The sequence below is a fragment of the Haplochromis burtoni genome, unplaced genomic scaffold (genome assembly GCF_018398535.1).
Source record: "Haplochromis burtoni strain Fernald_Lab_line unplaced genomic scaffold, NCSU_Asbu1 Contig_3, whole genome shotgun sequence".
NCBI lineage: Eukaryota > Metazoa > Chordata > Actinopteri > Cichliformes > Cichlidae > Haplochromis > Haplochromis burtoni.
In genome coordinates this window covers 6,967,762-6,990,361 of record NW_024582364.1, presented here as the reverse complement: position 1 = coordinate 6,990,361, position 22,600 = coordinate 6,967,762, and the positions used below count along the sequence as shown (strand labels likewise).

At 37.9% G+C, this 22,600-nt stretch overlaps 2 protein-coding genes across 5 annotated transcripts in view; both read left to right on the top strand.

Moving 5' to 3' along the window:
- The first annotated feature begins 10,379 nt into the window (after window positions 1-10,379).
- Window positions 10,380-22,600, top strand: part of LOC102299609 (macrophage mannose receptor 1) — a 27,301-nt gene continuing 15,080 nt past the window's right edge. For all 3 annotated transcript variants that reach the window (XM_042220399.1, XM_042220396.1, XM_042220400.1), the window contains exons 1-4: window positions 10,380-10,525; window positions 10,719-11,075; window positions 11,314-11,484; window positions 11,626-11,781. In XM_042220399.1, coding sequence (XP_042076333.1) covers window positions 10,447-10,525; window positions 10,719-11,075; window positions 11,314-11,484; window positions 11,626-11,781 — 763 coding nt within the window. In that variant the 5' untranslated portion in view covers window positions 10,380-10,446. The remainder of the gene's footprint in view (window positions 10,526-10,718; window positions 11,076-11,313; window positions 11,485-11,625; window positions 11,782-22,600) is intronic.
- LOC121814442 (macrophage mannose receptor 1-like) lies at window positions 18,704-22,559 on the top strand. Of its 2 annotated transcripts, XM_042220406.1 has the most exons (10): window positions 18,704-19,108; window positions 19,330-19,478; window positions 19,568-19,767; window positions 19,947-20,083; window positions 20,339-20,411; window positions 20,556-20,709; window positions 20,856-20,894; window positions 21,453-21,614; window positions 21,722-21,783; window positions 22,250-22,559. In XM_042220406.1, the coding sequence occupies exons 2-8, from the start codon at window positions 19,424-19,426 to the stop codon at window positions 21,500-21,502; spliced, it is 708 nt and encodes a 235-aa protein (XP_042076340.1). In that variant the 5' UTR covers window positions 18,704-19,108; window positions 19,330-19,423; the 3' UTR covers window positions 21,503-21,614; window positions 21,722-21,783; window positions 22,250-22,559. The 2 variants fall into 2 exon arrangements, with proteins under 2 accessions (XP_042076340.1, XP_042076337.1); XM_042220403.1 differs by lacking the exon at window positions 18,704-19,108 and having other exon boundaries at window positions 19,177-19,478.

Below are 22,600 nucleotides of genomic sequence, written 5' to 3'. Positions count from 1 at the left end.
AGCAGATCATGATCAATTTCAAACCCACACAACTGTACTGAAAAACAAGTATTTTTTTTATTCCTTTTCCCCTGTAAATCTGGTGGTGACCTCTCACAAATGCACACCAAAAGGTCCATTTAAAAAAAAGGGAGCTATAACTAAACTATTTTTTGCACATTTGAAATAATAATAATAATAACAAAAAACATTTTGATAATTCCTTTCAAATTAAAATAAATATTTCGCTGACCACTCACTTTTCCTGCCATGGATGGAGCCCCATCGGTCACAAGTATACAGACACGCTTCATATCCAGACCATTTTCCTCAAAAAGAGCTTAAATCTTCTCAAACATCATTTCGCCAGCTGTGTGTCCCTCTAACGGTAGTAAACCGAGCAATTTCCCATCCAAAAAACGGACATATACGCATAACTGTGCATTATCAGTTCTGTCTGTGATCTCCTGCTATAGACATTACATCAGTTTTCTTCAGGTCATCTAACAGCATTTCAAACTCGTCTGACGCCAGAACTTCAATTCTACGAATATTTGAACTGTCCTACAGGGGTACGTTTTTAATAGCAGATGTCACACTCACTTTTCACCGCATCCACCACGGCCAGCATGCAGTATTTCATTGTTTCAGAATCTGTGAAAGGCCTTTTCTTCTTCGCCAAGAAGCAAACACGAAGGGAAGATGCTGCAGCTCTCTCTTGGGCTGTACAGGACCCTCACCATGGTAGTACAACTCCGGTTGTAAGATTATTAAACTCGGTAAAATGAATAAGTATTTGTCAGTCCAGGCAGGGTTAAACCGACAGTTTTCATTGTCAATTTTGCGCTTTTGGAGTGAGAAAGACATGCTGTTGTCGCATCATATATTACGATGATTGTTTAATATGTTTACATCACGGTGCATTGTGGGTTAAATATTGCTAGGCTACTAGGAGTGTTGCATTCACAGTCTACACTACGCTGTAGGAATTTTTAATTTTTTAAAATTAATTAATGAATTAATTTTTTGCGTTTTCTCTGTGTTTCTGCCAGGACCACAGGCAGGGCCACTCGCAGGTTGCTTCTGGGCCGCATTTGGCCCGCGGGCCGCCATTTGAATAGGCTTGGTCTAAATCCTTTCATCTGTTATAAAATGATCAGTGTGGCTGTTCTACCAGGTGTAACAATTAAGTTTAACATCCAGGCATCCATGAAAACGGAATTTTCATGACATTTTGACATTTAATGGAGTTAGAAGTTAGCAGGGAGTTAGCACGGTAACGTCCATCTAAATACAATATAGCATGTCCTGACTGAGGGATTTCAGAAACTTTTAAAACGTACAGCTATCACTTCCGACATAAATGAAGACAGAAAACTAAACAACAGTGATGTTTGTAGGGTTACGGAAGTTTGGCTAGCTGGTATATAACGATGTTCTTTGTGATCACTAGCGACACAGCTATGTTAGCATATTATAAACAGTGAAGCTGGAGGATGAACGCTAACTTTTTCCCACTCAATAAAAGTTAACGTGTGGATTCTTGGTGGTCAGGGACCAGTGTTGGGACTAACGCCTTATTAAGTAACGCGTTACAGTAACTACGTTATTATTGTGGTAACGAGCACGGTAACTAGTTATTATGCCAAAATCAGGAACGCGTTACTGGGATTTAGATAGGCTCGTTATTCGTTACTCCTTGCGGTGGCTATCGCGGAGCTTCCACAGATTCAATAACATTAGCAAGTGGTGGAGGCCAGCAGGTGGATGAAAGAAAAGGGAGGCAAGAGGAGAGACCCGAAGCGGGCGCTGGTCCGAGAGTGTCAGGTGAACTGAACTTCAGGTAAGAAGTTATGACCTGCAGTCCATCTGGGTCAGATATAAACCAAGTTTAGTTGGAGTTTATTTTCGTTGTGCTGACTTTTTCGTACTGCATGCTAGCTAGCATGACAGAGTTTCCATACAGCTGGGTGGGTGCTATAATGTTACTGATGTTGAACTTTATTTTGTCCATAAGGTTAATTATTAGAGTTGCCAACCGTCCCGTAAAAAACAGAATCGTCTCTTATTCAGAGAAAATATTACGCGTTTCGTATTGAGGTGAAAAGGAACAGTTTGTCCCGGACTTCAGCTACAATGAAAAAGACACAAAGCTGGAGTTATTCTGTGTTTACGCTGCACAGCTGCCTCTTTTCTCTCATTCTCTCCTCTCCTGTTTCTACTTCAATCATAAAACTGATCAGTGATCAGCTTATCGGCTTTTCTCTCTTGTTTGTTTATCGCCCACTTTGCGCCAGAAAGAGGAAACCGCGCTAAACAACAGCAGCACGTTTAAGCTTGATCAGCTGTTGTTAGAATTTATTTAATATTAATTTCTAGTATCAGCTGATGTTTGCTGGAGCCACAGCTGTAAAAGCTGCTGGTCATGATATCGGTTTGGTTATCGTGGTGAGAGGGAAACATGAAGATGAAACCAGGAGATGTCCTTACTGAATCATCAGAGCTGACAGTGATGGAGAAACAGGTTTACCTTTTAGGTGACATGAATGAGTTGAAGGGAAGTTATGAACTGTTTCTGAGAGACAAATAACACCAGGATCCTTTTCTAGGTAGCTGACAGCTGGTAACTGTGCAGGGGCGGGTCTAGCAAAGTTTGCCAGGGGCCATGTAGGGCATTAAAAGGGAAAGGGGGGCACAAGGAAATACTTTCTTTTTATTCTCATTTAAAATGTCTAGCTTTTAAAAAATAATTATCTGAGTCTTACAACAAACGATTGATAGATTGATACATATATACCATCAAGAACAGTGTACATCACTGTCACAACAGTGTTTAGTTTTCATTCAAAGGCTTTATGATTTTTCCTATAATGGTGGGCCGGTCTAGTCAAAATGCCCGGACTGATTTTTTTGTCCCAGTCCAGCCCTGTATGCAGCTCATCTGTCAGTCTGTTACCTACATCTTCCTATTCAGAAGGCAGAATTTCCGAGTTCTGAGTACAATCGAAAGCACCACGACTGCAGTTTTTGTGTTGGATGTAAAAAGCAGGCTAGGATAGAATCAGGCGTGGGATTTCTCTCGTGGAAATGTGCACATTATTTTTTCCTTTCTATTGGTAGGTGGCACAGTGCACTTGTGGCAAGTAAGCAAGCTAGAAGACTGGCAATCTTGCTGGGTATCCAGTTACGGAAGCAACACATTAACAAGAGAATTCTGAGTAAAACCAAAGTTACTTTCCCTAGTAACTAGTTACTCTGAAAGTAACGAGTAACTTGAAGTAACTGAGTTACTTTTGATAGAAGTAACTAGTAATGTAACTAAGTTACTAATTTAAAGTAACTTACCCAACACTTGTTTATTTTGTTCTTTCTTGTGAGTTCCTACATTGGCCTCTACATAACTGCATGCATTGGTGAAATGGAAATCTGGAGAATGTGCAAACAAAATGGGGAAGTTATAAAAGGAAAAAGTGAAGTGTAAGGACTGGAAATTCAAAGCAATATGGGTTGAAAATAGGAAAAAAACATGAAACATGCTTGACATTGTAGTTTCAGATTGGATATTACTTTTTATTACTAGGTTATGATTTCATTTTGATCTTTTAGTTATTGAGTTTTTCCTGTCTTCCTATTTTCCGAATGCCTAGTCTCGCAATAGTCCATCTGAGAGATGATAAATTAATGGTTAACAGTTTTTAAGACCTTTAATGATATGATTTGCTTTAATTTAGCAAAGGTTCTTTTTTGGTAAAAACTGACCTTTACAATATTTTGCCATTAAATAAAGTTTTGATGTATGTTCCTAAACAATTAAGTTCTTTGGAGAGGATATTTGTGGAGCTTGGATTCCAAATAATGTGACTTCCATTATGCTATTTGGATAGTACAGATTATTAGTTTGACAGTAGTGTCTTGAAAGTTTTTTTTCCACAGTATCATTTAAAAATAGGAACTTCCCCTTTTTGAATAAGTATTAATCACTGGGCCAAGTCATTCTATTTGATGGTAACTCTGAAATGTCTGAGGACACAAGTACTGTACATCACTTGTGATCAGATGAGGGTAGAGTTGCTACAGAGGGGGGGGGGGGTGGGGGGAAGGTCAGTGCCATTATCTTGCACTCCATAACATTTCAAACAATTCGGAAGTGTTTTTACAAGCAGTAGTTCACCAATTTAAACTTATAATGACACAAGTCACAGAAGACAAAGATCTAATTGAAAGTCTAAATCCAGACAGCTTTCACTTACTTACACATCAAACACTATTTGTAGATGAAGAGTTTCATATGTCAAGGATCTATTTGTAACACGTTTTATTTTAGTACTCATTAGAACTGTTTTTATCTTTTTTGAGTGCATTATCAGCCATCTTAATAGTCTTGACATGTATACACAATAGTGTTTATTACAACAGAAAACCAGAGATGTTGTTTTGAAACTTGGGAGTAAAAATTACCGCTATTGGAGCTCAATGGGACATGTTAACTTCAGCCTCGCCACCTCTGATGCAGAGATTCGAGGAAACATGCAATGGGTCTACATAGAACATACAACTAGCTCAAAGTCTTCTCTTTATCAGACTGTTAAATGTTCAAAACCGTTTTATTGAGCAAGTATTTGCTAACTTCATTAAACTTACAAGCATCACTGATACAGAGATTGTTGAGTACAAATCACAGCTTGTGGTTATCTGCACTGTTGTTTGAAATCTGAAACTACAAATTCTAAACCCAATAAGGAAGTAGCAGATATAAATTGAGAAAGTTTGATACTGTTTACTGGGAATTTTACATCCTTCCCTATTCCTGACAATGTTCTGACTCACAACAGGAAGCTTTTATGCTGGGCTGTGAGACCGCTGTAGAGGACACTGGCACTTATATCATTTAGAGTTCTAACTTTTGAAATAATTGCACAATTTTGCATTACAACAAAATCTGATGGTCAGCAAAATGAAAGGGTAATTTTTGCAGTTGTTACTGTCTGGTAACTCCGTGTTTATGTTTATTAATTTTTTAGAGTTTTGTGTTATTTTTCTTCCAGTGTTTAGGTGTTCTCTGTGCTTGTGTTCATTTTACTTTGACGGTCCCTTGTCTCATGTCTGTTTTTGTGTCCAAATTCAGGGGAAGGATGCGCCGAAGGATCCTACCTACGTCATGTAGGTAGGATCCTTCGAAGGCTGGGTATGCAGCTAGAAGCAAAAGGAGCTAGAAAGACTTTATCATCATCGCCGGCATGTTTTGTACCTTAGGCTCATCAGAGACAATCAAACAATTTTCTTTAATTGACACGCATTTAGGAATTACTTAGCTAATTTCATGAATAATTTCAGCGAATGAATTATTGCCGGGGTGTTGTGCCAAAAAGTGTTTGCCTGCCAAAAACTGATTTCCAATGTTTCTGTGTGTATTTTTATGTGTGATGTCTTTATCTATGTTGGTAAATAGACTTCAGTGAACAGGGTTTACAAAGGGGTTATATATATAATTTAAAAATGACCTGTTTTTAATTGCAGACTGGGATTTCTAATCAATTTAAAGGTTTTTAAGCATACCTGAGACCAGAAGTTTTGGTCTAGGCTGACTGATAAATCTGCTTCCCACTTTGCAATAAGAAGGGATATTGATTCATCTATTTTAGAAAGTGTTCTGTATATTTTAGACAATAATTTGGGGGATTTAAGAGTAAGAAAATGTACCGCACTTGGTGGTAATTCAACTTGACTGAGGTTAAATTTCTTTTTTACTATGGATTTAATTTGTTGATATTCTAAAAACCTTGTCTTGTTGATCCCATATTGTTCAACTAGTCTGTCAAATGGAATAAATTCTGTTCCCTCTAATATATGTTCTAAGTATTTAATTCCTTTACAACTCCATTCTGGGAAATTAATCATATTATTGTTTTGTAATATGTCAGGGTTATTCCAGATAGGTGTACGTTTGCATGGGATTAATGAAGACTCCGTTATTTTTAGAAACTCCCACCATGCTTTAGAGAAAAGCTGATGTTGATACTTTTAAAGCATTCATGTCTTTTGATGTTTGAGCTAATAAATGGTAGGTCTGAAATCTCTAGATCCTTGCATAGTGCCTGTTCAACATCTAGCCAGGGCTCAACTAAGAAGGTATGTTTTAACCATTCTGAGATGAACTGAAGCCTGTTGGCTAAGAAGTATTGGTGAAAATTAGGCAGATCTAATCCTCCTCTATCCTTGGTTCTTTGTAGCGTTTTTAAGCTAATACGCGGGGGTTTATCTTTCCAAAGGAATTTGGAAATATATGAATCCAGAGATCTGAACCAATCTTGTGATGGTTTGTTAGGGATCATCAAAAATAAGTAATTTATTTTTGGCAAGATCATCATTTTTATAGTGGCGACCCTTCCCATGAGTGATATGGGTAAAGATTTCCATCTAGTCAGATCGCCTTCTACTTTCTTTAGAAGTGGGATGTGGTTTAATTTAGTTAAGTCTGAAAGCTTAGGAGAGACATTAATACCTAAATATTTAATATTTCCGGATTGCAGTGGGGCAGAGGAAGAATTATGGAAGGAGCAGTTAATGGGGAGAACTGGAACTCTAGATTTTGACCAATGAATTGAATAATCTGAAACTCTTGAAAACCTGTTTATTAGTGTAATTACCTCAGAAAGGTTGGTTTGTGAGTTTTGGAGAAAAAGCAATACATCATCCGCATAGAGACTGATTTTATGTTCTACGTTCTTACATTTTATGCCCTTAATTGTTGTAGCCTGTCTAAATGCTGCTGCTAGTGGTTTGATAAAAATTGCAAACAGTGAAGGGGAGAGTGGGCATCCCTGTCTGGTGCCCCTCAGGAGACAGAAGCTGGAGGATGTCTGGTCATTTTTTCTGACACAAGCTGTTGGGGAATTATAAAATATTCTTATCCAGTTTATGAAAGAGTTTCCAAAACCAAATTTGTGTAAAGTTGCAATTAAAAATTTCCAGTTAACTCTGTCAAATGCTTTTTCTGCATCTACAGATAATATTGTGGTTTTAGTGTTTTTACTGCATGAGTAGTGTATTAAATTAAGTAATCTACGTGTATTTGTTGATGAGTGCCTGCCTTTTATGAAACCAGTTTGGTCAGGATGAATTAAAAGGGGGTTATCTTCTCTAATCTTTTTGAGAGAGCTTTGCAGATTATTTTGAGGTCTACATTTATAAGGGATATTGGACAATAGCTTGAGGGAAATAAAGGGTCTTTGTCTGGTTTTAGCAGGAGACTAATGTTGGCAGAATACATATTTGGTGGTAGTCTGCCATTTTTCTTGATTTCCTGCAACATTCTGTGGAATATACTGGTGCCAAAATTGTCCAGAATTCTTTGTAGAATTCTGCAGGATAGCCATCTGGACCTGGAGCCTTATTATTGGGCATACTTAGCGCTTCCTGGAGTTCACCTGGTGTCAGTGGCGAATCCAGTGCCATTGCTTGACTGTCTAGTAATTTTGGAAGAGTAGACAAAGAGTAGACAGTAGCGAAATAAAAACAACAAAACAACTCTTAGTAATTGCATATTTATTAAAGTGTGTTCTTAAGAGTTATCTTCTTGATAACACAAGTTATCCCATGTCTTCTGGCCTGCAAGGAGGTGACTTTCCCTTGCAGGCCCATCTTCTCCAGAATTGTCCTGATCACACACAACAAATAGGAGAAGAGTGGAAACCATGGCAACTATGTTAATCCCTAAATCCAAAGGTTTGCACAGGATAACATAAGACAAATACCATCTGGACATCACAGGTTCTGTACAGCAGCGGTCCCCAAGTCGTTTGGTATCGGGCCGTGAGAGTTGAGGCTCGGTTGTGAAATTGATGGTTTTCAGGGTTTTTATTGTTAATTTGGTTTCCCTGGGTCTTTTCCCGTGTTGTAGTTGTGTCTCTTATTTCGAAGAGAGCATTAAAGGGCAGAGAGGAAGATGTTACTCTCAATGTTGTTCGTGCATTTTCAGGAGGATGCTGCTAATAAAGTTGCGCAATTACACAGTGAATTCACATTTATTGTTATATTTACAAAATACCACAGTTTTTGTCTTGGTCCTATCATTTTATTTCGTTGTTTTTTTCCACGACACTTTAAAGGCCGCTCCGTGTCTGACATTAAACCGGTCCATGGCACAAAAATGGTTGGGGACCGCTGCTATATAGCATGAGGGTTAATAAAACCGTACTCATATGAATATGATGTGTAAATTGATTTATTCTTGTACCTCCATGCCACAGTGGCTGAATTCTTCACCCCAGTGCAGAGGTGATCATTTTCTCCTTGTTTTAATAAATTGAGCCCTTTGGTCTTTGTTCCCTACAACATATCACAAAAAGGTTAATTTGCGAAAATCAAAATTGGCTGTATGGAAGCGGTAATATAGGATAAACTGTGGGACCCACCTCACAAGCTAGTTTACGATTATTTTAATTAAAAAAAACAAAACACGTCTATGCAGATGCCCACTGCTTAACAATACAACCACTATAACAATTTAACTTTTGTACCACCAGATGCTTCATTTTAAATCATGCTTTTTATTGGTTTTTGTTTTTTAATGTCTCTGTAAAGCACTTTGAATCACCTTGTTGTTGAATTGTGCTATATAAATAAACTTGCCTTGCCTTGAATTTGGACACAGCCTGTGGCTGTATCTCAATTCAGGGTCTGCAGCCTTAAAGTACGCAGCCTCAATGATCCTCAAGGGCCGCGTACTTAAAGACCGCTAAGGCCGGAAGTGCGAGGCTTGTGAAATGGGACGGTCTAGCCTCCGTTGCGCTGCCCAGGTTGCCTAGCAACCATGATACTAACAGCTGGAAACGTTTCATACAGCTTTGTTTGACAGAAATGAAGGAGAAAATCTTTTGTTCATTTGTTTGTTTGTTTCTACATGAGCTTTGATCATTCTCTGTAAGATTAAGGTCAGCTATTGAACGGCGTATATTTTAAAGTAAAGGCTTTAAAACCAAGTTAGTACAAACGTCACTAATGTCACATAACTTTGCCGACATGTGGCCAACAGTAATGTTTAATGTTCTTCGTTATTAAACATTTGCACATAAATAAGTGACATAATATTCAGTACTTAAAGTTCACTCTTCGGGCGCCCCACATCCGCCGTTTTTTTCGGCAAAATTATCCACACCCACCGCTGCGCTATGCATTCTGGGATATGTTGGGCTATGAAGTCTACACCGCCACGTCCTTAAAATTGAGGGAAATGAAGGACGCATTTGAGGGCCGCATTTCGAGCAGCCTTCGAATTGGGACAGCCTTCGTTGCGTCGCGGTGACATAATCGGCCTTAAAATGCAGCCTTTAAGGCTGCAGACCCTGAATTAGGATACAGCCACGTCTCTAGCCTTGTCTCCCCTTAGTCTCGTCAAGTGTGATAAGTCCCAGCTGTGCTCTCCTCCTGTGTCTCATTCCCTTGTTATCCCTCAGTGTATTTTAGCCCTGTGTTTCTCTCTGTCAGTGTTGTGTCGCCCCCTCATGCTGTGTGTGTGTTTCCCTCTGTGCTCCTAGTCTCTTGTCTCCAGGTTTCTTAGAGTTTAGTTTTAGTTTCTACTTTTAGCTTGTTTTTTGCAAGTTTATTGTTTTTGGAGTTTTGTCCTATAACTGCAATAAAGCAGCCTCTTAGAGTTTACTCCTCTGTCTGAGTGTCCTGCATTTTGGGTCTTACATCTTGCCTGCCCCAGCTGTTTCATGACAATTACCCTATGCTTGTAATTATCAGTAATAGCTGCTCTCCGGAACAGATGTGAATCATGTTTGGCTATGCTTATGTTATGTACGGCCCAAAATGGCTTAAGTACCAGAACGTGGTAAGCTCTAATATCGACCAGTAAGGGACCACCACACTCACACTGCAATGGGGTAAACAAGATTTATTTTTTCCCTCAGAGTCAAACTACTGGCTGAAGACACAACTCTGGCCGCAACTGTTGCAACTCCGCAACACTTAAATCACAATCTGAGTCCCTGTATCTTTCTAACACAACTGATGAATCACTCAGATGATGAAAACCTATCCTAGCTTCATGTCGATATCTACTCAGATGACTACATGACAAACTATTCTGTATTTTTATTGTTAGTGTTTTCTTTAGGGAAAAAACTGTACACCACAAATTTATGTTGAGTTTTTGAGTTTGTATCTATCATAGTTGGAGAGTTCACTTACATGTATTTATAAAGTGAAGTTTTAACTTTAATTAATATTTTACTTTTACTATTTCAACCAAAGAGTTTCAAGGTTATTTATCTACACTGTTTGCTCAGTTGTCCTTAGCAAAATTCACAGTAACTTTCCCTCCCTTCTTCTTGTGAAACATCACTCATCATGATGAGGCAAGACAGGATATATAAAGACTCATGGTCGACAATCATTGCACAGGACCTAATCATATGTTTAGGTCCTGTGCAAGTAGCTCATATAAAAATATAAGACATAGGAATGGGAATACTAACAATGAGGATAACTTCTACAGCTTTTGTACTTCTCATCCAAACATTTGTCTGTTTGGCTTCAAATGGTACCGTAATCCAACTATTAATTTTATTTTTTTTCCTAAGCCTTTTACAGAGTATCATGCATAATTAATGTCCTGCCTATCTGTACTATATGTAAGATTGTTATGTCCTTTATTTCTCTATAATCCTGTATAACCTATTCTTTATTTTTTACATCTCCAACAGTACTGTTTTTCAATATTTTTTTCTCTACAGATTCCCAATTTCAACTAATTAACAGGGCCACTGGTTTTTGTTTGGTAAAATTAAATAACCACTGCAATGACATTCGCTGGACATCTGGGGATCGACTTTTGGTTCAGAATAAGAACAAGTGCCTGGGTGTTCAGGGAAAAACTGTGGGCAGTGAAGTAAACCTGTATGATTGTGATGAAACCAGTGAGCTCCAAAAGTGGGAATGCAAGAATGAAACTGTGATCGCTCTCAAAGGCCAAGAACTTTACATTGACCTCACTGCCGATAACACAGCCGTGCTCTCAAATAAAGTTGTGCCCAGTAGCCACCTTACAATTTCTGGGACTTCCAGCGGTGCTTGCACAAGAACATATACAGGTAAGTGAAATAAATAAAAATACATTGTAAAGTAATTCATGATAACTTTTATGGAAATAATATTAGTGGCATAATAAATTTATTGATTTTCATATTTAGTTCCAAAACAGTTGTAATGCAAAGATAGTGTGTCAAATGATTACAAGATGTTGATAAATGATAAAGTATCATTTTGCTTAAACTATTCAAGCTATTCTTTGTTCTTTTCTTATATGTTTTCCTTATTTTGGTCCTTCAGAACTTTACACCATTGAAGGAAATGCAGCTGGGAGGCCGTGCATGTTTCCTTTCTTTTACAAAAGCAATTGGTATTCGGAGTGCACTGCATTTGACTCTCCAGGGAACCGTAAATGGTGTGCAGTTGAAACAAAATATGATCATGAACTCTGGGGTTACTGCCCAACTAACTGTAAGTACACAACAAATTCTAATACAGGTTTTCAGAGTAATAAGCAGAACCTGGACATCCAAATTTAAATGTTGAGGAACGCCATCTTGAGGTACAAGTTCAGTGTAACACTATAATACCTTAACTGTGTTTGTGTCACAGCCAAAGAAACTTGGAACAAAGACCCTACAACAGGAGCATCTTATCAGCTGAACACACAGTCAGCGCTGACCTGGGATCAGGCTGATGCCAGCTGCAAACAGCAGAGTGCCTCCCTGCTCAGTATCAGCAATCCTCATGAGCAGGCTTATATTTCAGGTAAGGAGACAAGTCTCCACACTACACTGAATATATTGAAAACAAAACATTTCATTTAAGCTGAGGTTTGACAAATAGCTAAAACTTGAAACATTAAAGTTACTGTGTTAGGGCTATGCAATGTGACCAAAATTTTGTACTCCGATTTAAGACATTTATCGTCACAACAACGAAATATATATATATCACAAAAATTTTAAATTTTATGTAAATTCTGTGAATCTCGGGACACTCAACTTGCTTGAAGTGTTTTCAGGTGGGCGTCGTGTACCTGGGGTCAAGTGTTAGGTTTAGACTAGAGATGGACCGATCCGATATTACGTATCGGTATCGGTCCGATACTGACCTAAATGACTGGATCGGATATCGGAGAAAAATAAAAAATGTAATCCGATCCATTAAATATCACGAAAGCACCTCACAAAACTTGCAACACGCCGTAACTCACCTCAGAACGTTAGCACGTCGGAGCAGTATGCATCACGTGATAGAGCGGCTGTGGCATGCGGGACCTGTCGGTGGTCTGGATAGCATGTGGAGCTTCGCTAGCAACCCGGCATTTCATCTCCGACAAAGTTATCCCCGAGAGAAGTAAAGCAAGTGTGTAAGTCCATCTCTGAATGTTTGTAAAGCATTCCTGCGTTAAGCTTAACGAGCGACTGCCTCTCCTCTGCTGCTACTTCAATCATGAAACTGCTTAACGATCAGCTGATCGGCTTTTCTGTCGCGAGTCCGTCTCTCTTGTTTGTTTTTGGCCCACTTTGCACCAGAAAGAGGAAACCAGCGGCTGAACAACAGCAGCACGTTTAAGCTTGATAAGCTGTTGTTAGAATTTATTTAATATTACTTTCTACACCAGGATCTTTTTCTACGTAGCTGACGGCTGGTAACTGTGCAGGGGCGGATCTAGCAAAGTTTAGCCAGGGGGGCCGATTGTGCCCCCTTTTCACTGTTCATGCCCTAAGACATACTTTTCTTTCTTATTCTCATTTAAAATGTCGAGCTTTTAATAAATAATTATCTGACACCCAAAGTTTTAATTTGATGCAAAATGAATAGAAGTCAATTACTGTATATAGTGACTATTAAGTCTAATATATATACCCTAGTAAGCTATAGTACTTTTTACTTTGGGAAGGTACCATCTGTGCAGTCTGCAATTTTGTTGAAGAAAGATGTTGAATCTATTTAATATTTCTTGAAAAATAATTGATTTCTGTGCATTTTTTTTCACACTGCATCAAATTAAGGTTGATTACGTCGATTAAGCATCATGAGGTGGAGCGTGAGGGGTGGTTCCCTATTTTTTATTTATTTATTTTTGTTGTTGCTGGGAGTTGGAACCCTATTAGTTAGGTTGCTTAATATTTACGCTAAGTACTCTTTAAAATACCAGATTAGGGAGGATGGTGTAGGTCTAAGTTTATTAGATTGATCAGTATTGCTGAACTATGAAATATTTTTTTTGTATACAGGTATAACAGAATAGCTTTAGTGTAGTTGTTGTTTTAAACTTGAGTATGAACTTGAGACTTGCAAAATGCAGCAAGATATTTAAAAAACAGTTTTGTTGATTAAAAAACACTATATCGGATTCATATCGGTATCGGCAGATATCCAAATTTATGATATCGGTATCGGACATAAAAAAGTGGTATCGTGCCATCTCTAGTAATATGTCTTATGTGCATGGGTATTTTTTACTTCTCATCCGTAAATAATCTGCTCTTTCACGTGATTCAGTTTATTTTGAAAAGTCTCAACAGGATCTTGAGCTTTATTGTGAAAGGTTTATGTGGAACATAAACAAGCAGACACGCGATGGTGTTACCGTCGTTGTTGCTAACCACAACGCATAAAAACAGGCGCTTGTCCGTCTGTAGTGTGGTTATATTAAATATAAGAGAAAGAGAGAACTTTAAGAAATTAATATAGCCACTACAGTGACCATCAAAAGGATGAAAAAATATTGCCGTAAACAGTTTATTTTGCGAACCAAACAAATGATAACGTAATATGTGGTCTGTAGACTGTAGACAGGGGTGGCCAACTCCAGGCCTCGAGGCCGGTGCCCTGCAGGTTTTAGATCTAACCATGTGTCAGCACACCTGAATCAAATGATTAGTTCATTATCAGGCCTCTGGAGAACTTCAAGACATGATGAGGAAGTCATTTATCCATTTGAATCAACTGTGTTGGATCAAGGACCCATCTAAAACCTGCAGGACACCGGCTCTCGAGGCCTGGAGTTGGCCACCCCCGCTGTAGACACTGCTCCAGCTGATGATTATGTTTTGAGTATTACACTTGGTAACTTTTGTTTTCTCTGTCTCTTTTGTCTGTTAAACTCTACTGACAGCACTATTAGGGACAAATTGGGGACAGGAGTACAAGCTCTGGGTTGGACTGAGCTTCCAGGATTTAGATTATGTGTGGAAGTGGTCTAATGGGAATCCTTATGCATATCTGAATTGGGATTCAGGTAAGTTTACTTTCAAGTTTCAGGAGCTTGTGTTACCATTCTGATGATAATTTATCTTACTATTGTTAAATTATCTCATCAATTCATCTTGATCATGTTTGCCATCTGTTTTATTTATATAAGAAATCTTGTCTGTTAGCAATTAAATTTTTTTTTTCCCTATTTCTTATAAATTTCTTCCACATGGGTGTGCTAGCCACACTGTAACCTTTTACTGGTCAGCAATTTCAACCACTGCTAAATTATTGGCGTTGTGTATCACATAGCCTTGTCACTCTTGGGTAGAAATCATAGGCCTTTACTTCTTTTCCACTAAAACTAAAATGCTCATACACAATACACACCGTGCTTCTAAATATCTTGAGAATTCTGTGAATTGAAAGTTGCCGAGTCTCATCTCATAAGTGACAAGTATCATTTACCATCACTGCTCTGTAGGACATCCAGTTTCTAATCCAGGATATAAGTGTGGAATTATTGATGGCGCTGTTCAGTTTTCTTGGCAAAGTTCAAAATGCAACAAGAAACTGGGATACATCTGCTACAGTGAAGGACCTTTGGATGCACCTACTGAAGGTATAGAAAAAAATCCCTTCTCTACCCTTCTCTTAAAAAACTTGATTGACTCTATTTCTTTGATCTTCTTTTGTTCTTCTTATGCTTCATAGCTCCCGAGAGTGGATTTTGTACAGCACCCTGGATCCCCTACAATGGCCACTGCTTTTACCTTTATCGTAATGAAACAAAAAAATGGTCCGATGCTCAGAAAGCTTGCCGTAAAGAAGGAGGAGACCTAGTAACCATTCGTAATGTGGAGGACCAAAGCTTCATCATCTCTCAACTTGGATATGGTATGGCAATAAAAACTTCTGAGCACCATTTGCATTCCTTTAACATAACCTTCACCCAACACTTTTCATATTTATGCAATTTTTATGCAATTGCTGGTGAGTAACTGAAATATTTTTGAGGCACGATCTAATATGATTGTGTTGGTATGTTCCTGGATCAACAAAAGTAATGTTTGTCCAGGTTTAGCGTTGCATGTTATCAATCACATTGCAGTGATGTCATAGTGTTGCGATGTGGAAACACCATCACATCGCACACCAAACTCTAATCCTAACCCCATTACCCAAACCACGATCACATACTGATGCCCAACTCTAATCCTAACCACTCCCTTTTCTTTTCCAAGTTGAAAAGCTATGACATCATAACAATGTGATTGGTCAGTTGCAATTTCAGTCCTGGACCAGTATTATTATGTTGATCCAGAAACAACACCAACATAAGTTATTGCTAAAGTTCCAGGAATTTTTCAGCTTGTGTTTAAGTCATAAGAAGTTGCCTCTCCTTAATTTTCCAAATGTCTAAGTTGGGTTGAACATCACACTCAAAAGTTAAAGACACACCAAACCCAGATATTAATGAACATCTTATAGCTACACACTTCATAAGAATGTGAGCAATCTTTTCCTAGGAAAGGGGTCTACTGCTGTAGTTTCAATGTACAACTCTCCTCCAACTTAAGAAAATGCAGTTCTCTGACAACAGGTAATAGTCATTTCTCAGCCAACAGGTAGACTTCCTCTTTATAATAATGACCATTTGTCACTTTGGGAATCCGCTATTTTGGAAACTAGGTTTTGGATTTTGTCACTTCATAAGCATTCAGTCACTTTCTGTTGACTGATCCCTGTATCGCTGCACATCTCACATATAATGAAGTTTGTTTACAAGTCCAGCAATTCTGGCAGACGATTAGCAGCAGTCTAAAACTTAAGTGCAAAAGTAACATCTAAAGAGTAGCAAATGAGCAGAATTTATCAAGAAGATTATACAACAATTAATGTTATTTTCTGTCTGCAGCATCCACTGATGAACTCTGGATTGGACTAAACGATAGGAACAGAGAGAGGCTGTTTGTCTGGAGTGATCATTCTCCTGTGAGTTACACTAGCTGGGACTCTCGGGAACCAACTGTCACCTCTGAACAAGAAGACTGTGTTCTGATCAGAGGGGAGGTAAGGTGCACAGTGTGGGAGTGATTATTGATGATTATGACACACCAGTGTTTTTCTGTAAAACTATGCAATTCTGTTAAAGAACACTCTCTCTAAACCTATGCAGCTATGTATCACACCTTACTTTACAATATACAGTATACACATATTGGCCAAAGTAAATTTCAAAACCTTTGCCACATGTTTAGTCTGGGACCTGTCTTTAAATCTCTTCTATGCACATATGTATATAAGCACATATTTCCACTATATTCTAACAGTGTGAGAAATGTATTGTTTCAACATCATAAACATAAAAAAGGAAACGTTCTGCAGGAACTTCTTGTAGGATTGTTAGGAAGGCAATTTAAATCAGTTTCACAGCAAAAAGATGATTTAGCACTCTCTGGAAGCTGCCCTGCTACTGCTCAGCCTGCTAGTAGATGAACCTATGGTATGAATTTGAAAGTCCTATGTTACTTCCTCTTTGAGTTATCGCATTCACATGATTTTTCTGTAAAACTATGCAGTTCTGTTAAAGAACACTGGATGCCAGGAAGGTCCATTAATATCCAGAAAATTAGGTCTTTGTTTTATGATATGCACCGTAGCCTGTCTATCTCTTGTTAATTTCAGTTTCCACATATATTTTGTTCTTTTCATTCTTGCAGAATGGAAACTGGGCTGACCGTGTGTGTGACGAGAAACATGGCTTTATCTGCATGAAGACAAGTGACTCTGAACCCTCTGGAGATGAAGTGGAGCTGAACGCAGGCTGCAAAACTGTATGTGAACCTTTCATATATTTTCCAAAGAATGTCTGCATCTGGTTGGTCGAATGCACACATTCTGTTATCTGTTTCTGTTTTGTAAAGGCTGTTGTATATTTCAAATGGCACAATGTCTAAAGCTACTTTTGTGCCTGTGGTCCAAGAAATAGCTGGGAAACCAGCATACACGTGGGATATGATACCTAATCAAATAATTGTATTTGGATGTTGTTTCTAGGAAAAACAATTAAGGAAAAAAAAGCAGGCAGATTCTCTTGATTAAATTAGCACGTGGAGTGAGTGGAGTAAGCTATCTCAGGATAATACAAAGTATTATCAAACTTTAAATTGTACATTTAAAATTTTACACTAGTCTTAAAGTGTATATTTATTTTTTACTCTTCTTATATTTATTTTTGTGTTTTGCACTGAATGTAACTGGAGTCGTCTCGTCTCGCTATATACTTTTCTGTATATAGCAGAGATGAAAATAAAGTTTACTTTGACTTTGAAGTAGTCACACTGATGCAGAGTGATTCTGCATGTGGGGTCTTTCTTCTTGCTATCACAAAAAGATATGTACACAAAGACAACATTTAACGACAGGCTTGAATAGTTCTCCAACTGTTGTTTCTCTGCAATGCAGGGTTGGAAAAGACATGGATCCTACTGCTACTTTGTAGGGATTGAGACAAAGACGTTTCATGAAGCCAACGATGACTGCAAGAGCTCAAACTCTTACTTAGCTGATGTTTCAACTGGGTAAAATAGTTTTCATAAAAAAAAAAAAGTTATGATTCCTAAAATTTTTACCATAAAAAAGGGTAATATACAGTGGTGTAAAAAGTGTTTTCCCCCTTCTGATTTCTCTTGTTAAATCATGAATTAACTGTGATTAACCACATTTTTTGTAAAGTTGAGTTCTATTTCACTAGCCACAGCCAGGCCTGATTACTGCCAGTCCTGCTGAATCAAGAAATCACTTAAAGAGAACCTGTCTGACAAAGTGAAGCAGGCTAAAAATCTCAAAAAGCACCATCCCAATCTAAAGAAACACCTGAGAAATAAGTTCACTAACATCTGTCAGTCTGGTAAAGGAAAAGGTTTCAAAGCCATTTCTAATCTAATCCATTTCTGATCTAAAACACACCAAAAGTCCACCTTTTAATGGTTTAAGAAAAACAAATTAAAACTGTTGAGTCATGACCTAAATCCAATTCAGATGCTGTGGGATGGTTAAAAAGATGGTTCATGCTTGAAAACCCTCCAATGTGGCTGAATTACACCAATTCTGCAAAGGCAAGTGGGTGAGAATTTCTCTACAGAGCTGTGAAACACTCATTGCCAGTTATCGCAAAAGCTTGATTGCAGTTGTGTCACGGTCCTGGGTCGGTGACCCAGTGTTTTTGGTTTTGTACTTTTACTTTTGAATTTACGAAGTATGACTGTTTGTTTTGGTTTCTGTCCTAGTATTTCAGGTTTCTAGTTTTGGTAGTACTTCCTGAGTTCTTGTTTGGTTTTGTTATTTGGTTTCCCAGTGTTTATCCTCTTCTCTGTGTTCCTTCTGTCTGTCCATGGTGTTATTCTGTCTGCTCATGAGTCTGCGTCTGGTAACTTCTGTCTCGTCTGGCTCGCTCTGTCTGTCGTGTACTTCCTGTTTTACTTTGTAGGTCTGTGCCTTATGTCTGTGGGTTCAGCTTTGTGCTCTCCCTGTCTCGTCAGTGTAATCAGCATCAGCTGTGTCTCCCAGCTGTTTCCTCTTAGCGCTGTTCACCTCTTGTATTTAGTGTCTGCGTCTTCCCTGCTAGTTGTCGTGTTCTACCCTCACTTTCACTCTGTGTTCTGTTTGCCAGCCTGCCCACCTGTTTAGTTTGTTCAGTATTCACAGTTTAGTTAGTTTTTTGTTCAGTTTCTTCCCAGCAATAAAGCTGAGTATTTTGAGTTACTTCTGTCTCTGTGAGTGCTGCATTTTGGGTCCTCTCTTCCTGCCTGCCTGCACAAAGCCATGACAAGTTGTTTCTGCTAAGCGTGGCCCAACTACTTAATAGGGGCAATCACTTTTTCACACAGTAGGTTTGGATTTTTCTCCTTAATAATAAACACCTTCATTTTAAACTGTATTTTATGTTCACTTGTGTTGTCTTTGCAAAATATTAAAATTTGTTTGATGATTTGCAACATTTAAGTGTGGGAAAAATATTAAGCAAATCATCAAGGGGATAATCACTTTTTCACACCAATGTATCAAGTTGCAGGCAGTCTATAATCTAACTTGTGTAAATATTTCCAGGGTGGATAATACTTTCCTTGTAAGCTTGGTGGGGCTGAGGCCAGAGAAACACTTCTGGATAGGTCTCTCAAACCTGAAAAACAGAGAATATTTTATGTGGACCAACAATGCCTACGCGAGATATACTCACTGGAACACTCATATGCCAGGTAATGAAACAATCTCATGATCTATATGTAAACTATAGTTGGCAGGTGTCTTCACAAATGACAGCTAACATTTTCTTTTATAACACAAGGTCACGTGCAGGGTTGTGTTGCTATGGCAACTGGGCATTCTGCTGGCCTTTGGGATGTGTTGTCTTGTACCAATAAGGAAAAATACATCTGTAAACACCTGGCAGAGGGGGCAGCTTTAACCCCTGCTCCACCAACCACTGCCACACCTAACTGCACAGATGGATGGATTAAGATGCAATCCAGAGGCATCTGTTATAAGGTGCAGCATGTCTCTCTCTCTCTCTCTCCCTATGTGTGTGTATATAATTCTATTGAACTTATTCATAATAGGGATGACATAAAAACAGAGATGGCTGCCCAAGTTTAGTATATAGTTTTAAATGTACAAATATTACCAAAGCTTCAGATCACAATTCAGTTTCTTATATTTTGTTTAAGATCTTTCCAGAGGCTTCAGAAAAGAGAAAGACCTGGTACGAGGCTAGAGATTACTGCAGAGCCATTGGAGGAGACCTAGTCAGCATTCACAGCGGTGCTGATTTACTACGGACATACAATAACATCTACAATCATTGGTATAGTGTTTTCTGGTCTACAGTTAGAGCTACATAAGATGAAAATGTTTTGTATAGATTTTTATCATTACAAAAGATTAAAAATACAGTATTTTTTATATATACAATGTAATTAATTACTGATGTAGAAGCCACCCCCATTTTATCCTCAATGATTGTTCAATGATGGTCATATTTTTGCAGACTAGTGCACCATTCCTCCAGAGAGTGCTAAATCAAGTATTAAACTTTGGAACATACATTTGTCCATTATAGGCCTAATCAATACTGGATTGGACTTAGTGCTCCTGACCCAGACACAGGTTATGTATGGAGTGATAGATCCCCGGTGAGTTTACAGTTTTTAACTCTCTACAATGGTTTATGTAGCCTAAATGATGATAACGATCAAGATGATGATTATTAATATTACTGATGTTACAGCTGCTATTACTACTGCTACTATTCATAATTATCTTATTTTTGTATAAAGGTAAACTTCCAAGACTGGAAAGATGGAGAACCAAACAATAAAAATAACGCTGAATTGTGTGTTGAAGTAGAACGCGTGTATTGGGATAACATTTTGCTTTGGAGTGATGTGCCCTGTGAGAAGTACAATAACTGGATTTGTCAGATCCACGCAGGTAAAGCATGGTCACAGTTCTAAAATTCCTTTGCAACATATTTTTGAACTAGACATTTATTGTTGTCGGCCTCATGTATTCTCACAATGTCAAGCTGGAGGTGGTCACTAGTAATTCAACACTATTTTGTTTTTATACCTTTACAGGAGTCACCCCAAAGCCGGCTCCAGACCCTGTCACCCCTGGTATGTTGAGGAATTTGACCACATTGGCGGTCAGCATCTTTACATGACTTTTGACTTTCTATTATGATTACCAGGCCATGAGGCATACTATGCTGACACGAAACTAATGGATGCTGATTTACTGCATGGCGAATATCTGTGACCAAACAGTAATATTAATTTTGTTTTTCTTGTAGAATGCCATGTAGAATTATATATGATAACTCATATAATACATTTTTTATGTAACCCAACAACAAATCCAGAATATAAATAGGAACCTAAAGTTGCTCTTGTGAAGTCTCGTAAGATAATGAGATATTGGTTAAAAAAACAAAAAAACAAAACATCTGTTTACCTGATTGATACAGTATGAGTATAAAACTTACAGTGAAGAAAGTGAACTATGTAGTGTGAGCATAAGATCAAAAACATGCAGATTTTTTTACTTAAAAAATTGTTCACTTTAAAATCTGCTCATCAGCTATATTTACAGTGGGTTTTTTTTCCTAACATAGTACTAGTTTCCTAAATTAAACCAGAGAACCACACACATGCACATTTCTTATCTATTCTCAGAGTATAACACGACCTCTGATGGGTGGCTAGAATGGAATGGGGCTCAGTAACATTAACAAAAAGGCGATGGCCATGGAGGACGCTCGTATGTTCTGCAGACAGAGGCATGGTGACCTGGTATCTATCAACAGTGAAGCAGAAAGGATATTTTTATGGAAACAGGTGAGCAATGGCATTTGTAAATTTACCAAGGCAATGGGTAAGGTGTAACTGAACAAACTGAAACTTCCACACAGACAGTTTTACTATGCATCCATGCTTTTGTGCAGATTTCAACAGGTTATCAGAATTCTTGGATTGGCCTATCTGTAGATCTTGATGGAACATTTCAGTGAGTATGAATTGATTTATAAAATTTAAATGCAACAAAATAAACTTAAATTTATGTGACACCATGTTAAAAATAGAGAGTACTTAGTGCAAGGCAGCATGCCAGATGTACGAGTATACCAGTTTTAATTTCATTTAATCATATCTTGATTGTTTGATATAAAATCTGATGGCTAGTATACAGAGACAAAATTACCTATTAACTACCTAAATACATATTAACTGTAAATTGTGGTTAATTTACATTTCTGTTTGTGATCTTTAACTTTTAATTAATATTTGTAAAATGAATCAGTTACTATTCCAGTTTGCTATCTTTCTTACTAACTTAATTCAGGTACTATAACTAAAACCAAAAAACTGTGACTAAAAGGAAGAAGGCAAAGTTTACTTTAACCAGTATGTGACTGTGTTGGTAATATAAGTTTTTACAGACATATTTAAACCATGTGTCTTTTTACATTAAGGTGGATGGATGGTTCTCAAGTGGTGTTTCAAAGGTGGGATGAAAATCAACCTGAATTCAAGAACTTTGATGAAAACTGTGCTGTCATGACACATCATAATGGTGAGTGTACCGAAATAATAACAAGAAGAGCCCATAGAGAGTTTTTAGAGCACCTCTACAACCATGTATTCTGATCATGATTCTGCTTATTACATAAACTACAAGAACTGATAGCTGGCTTGTGTGATATCAAAACTGATTAAAGATAGAGTTGATTTGATTTTTTTAAAATCTATCATTCGAGTTGATTATATGATTAATTTACTATACTCAAATGGCTAGCAGGATTCTGGCATGACTCAACATCCTT